The 3,410-nt window shown below is 45.4% G+C and overlaps 1 protein-coding gene across 1 annotated transcript in view; it reads right to left on the bottom strand.

Moving 5' to 3' along the window:
* Positions 1-1,868: 1,868 nt before the first annotated feature.
* H257_15982 (hypothetical protein) overlaps positions 1,869-3,410 on the bottom strand; it is a gene marked incomplete at both ends in the record, with an annotated part of 2,266 nt that continues 724 nt past the window's right edge. The window contains 2 exons of the mRNA XM_009844301.1: positions 1,869-2,306; positions 2,350-3,156. Of these exons, the coding sequence (XP_009842603.1) occupies positions 1,869-2,306; positions 2,350-3,156 (1,245 nt within the window). The remainder of the gene's footprint in view (positions 2,307-2,349; positions 3,157-3,410) is intronic.

Here is a 3,410-nt window from a genome sequence, read left to right as displayed (position 1 = left end):
ACTCACAACAATTACACTCCACTCTCCAGGAAGAAAGTAAAAATAAGGAAAATGGGATATCGGGTTAGAAACATTCTCACCACCTACAGCTAAAGGAATACCTAACCAAATCCAATCAACCCAAAACTGTCATGAATATCGCTCTAAGTAACGTCTGAAGCAACGTTTGAAGCAACGTCTGAATCAACAACAAATGTGCAATTGCTCACCCTCCCAGAGCAATTGCGGCAACATTAATCGCGACATCAAATACCACAAATGTAGCTCTAAGTAACGTACAAGCAGCGTTTGAAGTAACGTCTGGATCATCAACAATTGAGAGTCCCCTCTGTGCTAACGCCTTAGAGCAAACGCTATAGGAAGAAGCACGAATATAGTTCTAAGCAACGTACAAGCGACGCTTCAAGCAACGTCTGAATCAACGTTTGAAGTAACATCAAAAGTAAATAGAGTACGCAAGCAGATCAAGTGAAACACAGTGATGGACGGATATGCAAACGATGGAGGAATGTATGGTGTGCAAGCGATGGTCGGATGAATGATATGACAACGATGGACGGATGCATCATTTGCAAACGATGGTCGAATGAATGATATGCGAACGATGGTCGAATGAATGATGCGCAAACGATGGTCGGATGAATGAGTTGTAAACGCTGGTCGGATGGATTTTGTTTAAACATGATGTTCACATGTCTTATATAAGCTGAAGTAACTCCCAATGAATTTCCATGCAGCACAGCGACAGATTTACTCTATCTTTCAAAACGTACAACGTGAAGTCCCAGGATATGAACTCGTGCATTGTGCTTGTGATAAGGAGACTTGTACGGGAGATTGGCGTTCAGGTAAGCATGCGTTATCTAATCATCATCGATCTTGGGAAGAAGAGTTTCCAAAGTATGACAAGATCACGTTGAGGTATTATTCATTCTACGCAACGAAGCGCCTAAAGAGTATTCAGTCGTTTGAAGCCATCGATCGGCTTATTGCAGTAAAAATCGAAAATGATGGTGAAGATGGGTTGTAATGTAATTCATAATTCACCAATATATTGTTTTTTCTCACCATCTACATAGACAATATGAATTATAACGGTGAACCAATAGAATCCTCTATAGGAAAGAATGGTCTTCTCCTTTTCATATTATCCTATCGTTCAGGTGTCTCCAATGAACTACGTCACCATATAGTTCAGAATTATATGAATCGTATTGCAATGATTGCAGGTTGTTATACACATCACACATTCATAGAAATATATCAACTAGATAAGCGATATCTTAAACACCTTGCCGATCATATTGATTACCAGTGGTTAAGATTTGTACCATGGGATCATTATATAGTATCTGACATTGAGTATATACCGCTAACTTGTAAATCAAATGCTTCAACCCGAACATTCCAATCTGATCGAAGTGAGATATATTGATGATGAAGACTATCAAGTTGTTAAAGTAAAACCACCTAAGCCTCGAATCAAGCTATTAACCCCACATCAATCCTATCAATACAAACCTCTTGAAATAGACTACGACGATTGGTGGAGTTGGATATCAATGATGAACACCAAAATTGATGAATTATGTATTAGACTCAAGATTGGTGTTCAAACGTCTGATTATTAAAATCATGCATTGAATCAAGCAAGCTCATCTTTTTATATTGCACTGTGTATAACCATAGCATACACCATATTCCGCAATATTCAGCATAAGCTGATTGGTACTTCCTCTGCTCCATAATACTGCGGACATAAGCAAAGTCGACTTTTTCCAAATTACTGTACCCACTTCGCAATTATTGGCCAATCCAGAAATACTCGGTGCTTATTGGTTATAATTGCAAACCGCAACTACCATACACTACAAAAGCGACACTGGGCACGCAACATTGGCAACGAGAGTACCAGCACGTCTCATCGCTTCCTTGTGCAAATGGGGCAAACGGAAGTGATTGTCACCGTTGTGTTCCAGCACAATGCGCATGACAGCCTGCAAGGTAAGGAAGACATTGTCGAGCTTCTCCTCAGACAACTCATCGAAGGCAGCCAAAGTCGAACGAATCACATCATCGACAGTACGACTCACCGACTTGTACTGTAGAGCCTGAATCGAGGCAAAGAAGCCAAGATCAAGCACGTTCAGGTCTGGGCTGTTCGGCGGCTGGCGGCGCACACGGAATTCCCACCCATCGGCAAAATGGCCCTGGATCGCATCGAGCACACCGTCCGACACCGAGGCGTGCGGGGAAGCATTGTCGTGTTGGATGACAACGCGCTTGCTGACGCTCGGCATCTTGGCCTTGATGGCAGGTAACACGCGATTCAACACAAAGTTTTGGTACTCCTCGGCGTTCACGTTGACCAGAGTAGTGACCATATATGGTCCCGGCCGGGCGATTGCGAGACGTTCGGATGGCTGGCGTAGACGTCACGAAGGGCCACATCCCGATCTTGCCGTCAAAGATGAGGTTGCCGGCATCGTCGTACTGCGGCCGGGCAACGGCCGCAAGGAACATCACCTTGGGAATGAATCTCTTGCTCTTGCACGCGCGCCGGCCAATGCGCTCGCCCTTGGTAAGATACACCTTTCGGCGATCCTTGTCGGCATTGAACCACTTTTCATCCAGATGGACGACGTCGTGCATGTCCAAAAATGGCAATTCTGCGAGGCCGCTGCCATCGCTGCGGCAAAACTCAATGCGTTCGGTTCGGTTCTCGTCGGTCAGCAACGGCTTCAAGCGAGAAGACCGGCGTTCGAGCGTGCCGGACTTGAGGTTGCGGCAAATCGTGCCCATGGTAAGTCCGGTTGCTGTTGCGATGTCGCGCATTGTCGAACGTTCTTCTTGCGGTAGTTCTTGGACCAGCTGGGTCACGTGCTCCGGCGTGTAGCGGAGCTTGCGACCGACTCGTCCGGCCTTTTTCGATGGCGAGGACCCCTGGGTCAAGAAGTCCTTCCAGATGCCGGACACTGTCTTGCGGTTCAAGTTGAGTGCGGCTGCCCCGGCCTTGATCGAGCCGTGTGGGAGCTTGCCAAGGCTCATGCGGTCTTGGAGATACTTGACGACTTCCGTCTTGTCGTCGGTGGTGAGCTCTCGGTTCGCGCGGGAAGTGGTCATGGCGGCAAATTCAAAAATGGCGCACTTGGTCCCCTAATAATTAAATAGAGGGCAATTATTTTATTAAATTGGTCCTTTCTCCGATGACGAATTCAATTGGCAGGGTAAAATTGGTGGTTTTGCGCGGTGCAGTCAATACGAATTGTCTTTCATTTTTGATTGTCTTTCAGAATTGGTACGATTCATCAAATTTGGCCAAAAAATGAATTTTTGGGGTCGCTGGTTTGAGTTGTGACCACAGTATTATGGAGCAGAGGAAGTATTGTTTTTCATTACATTTGAAAACT

This window comes from Aphanomyces astaci (genome assembly GCF_000520075.1).
Source record: "Aphanomyces astaci strain APO3 unplaced genomic scaffold supercont1.78, whole genome shotgun sequence".
Taxonomy (NCBI): Eukaryota; Oomycota; class Saprolegniomycetes; order Saprolegniales; family Verrucalvaceae; genus Aphanomyces; species Aphanomyces astaci.
Note: the sequence above shows the minus strand (reverse complement) of the source record. Positions and strands in the feature narration are given on the sequence as shown.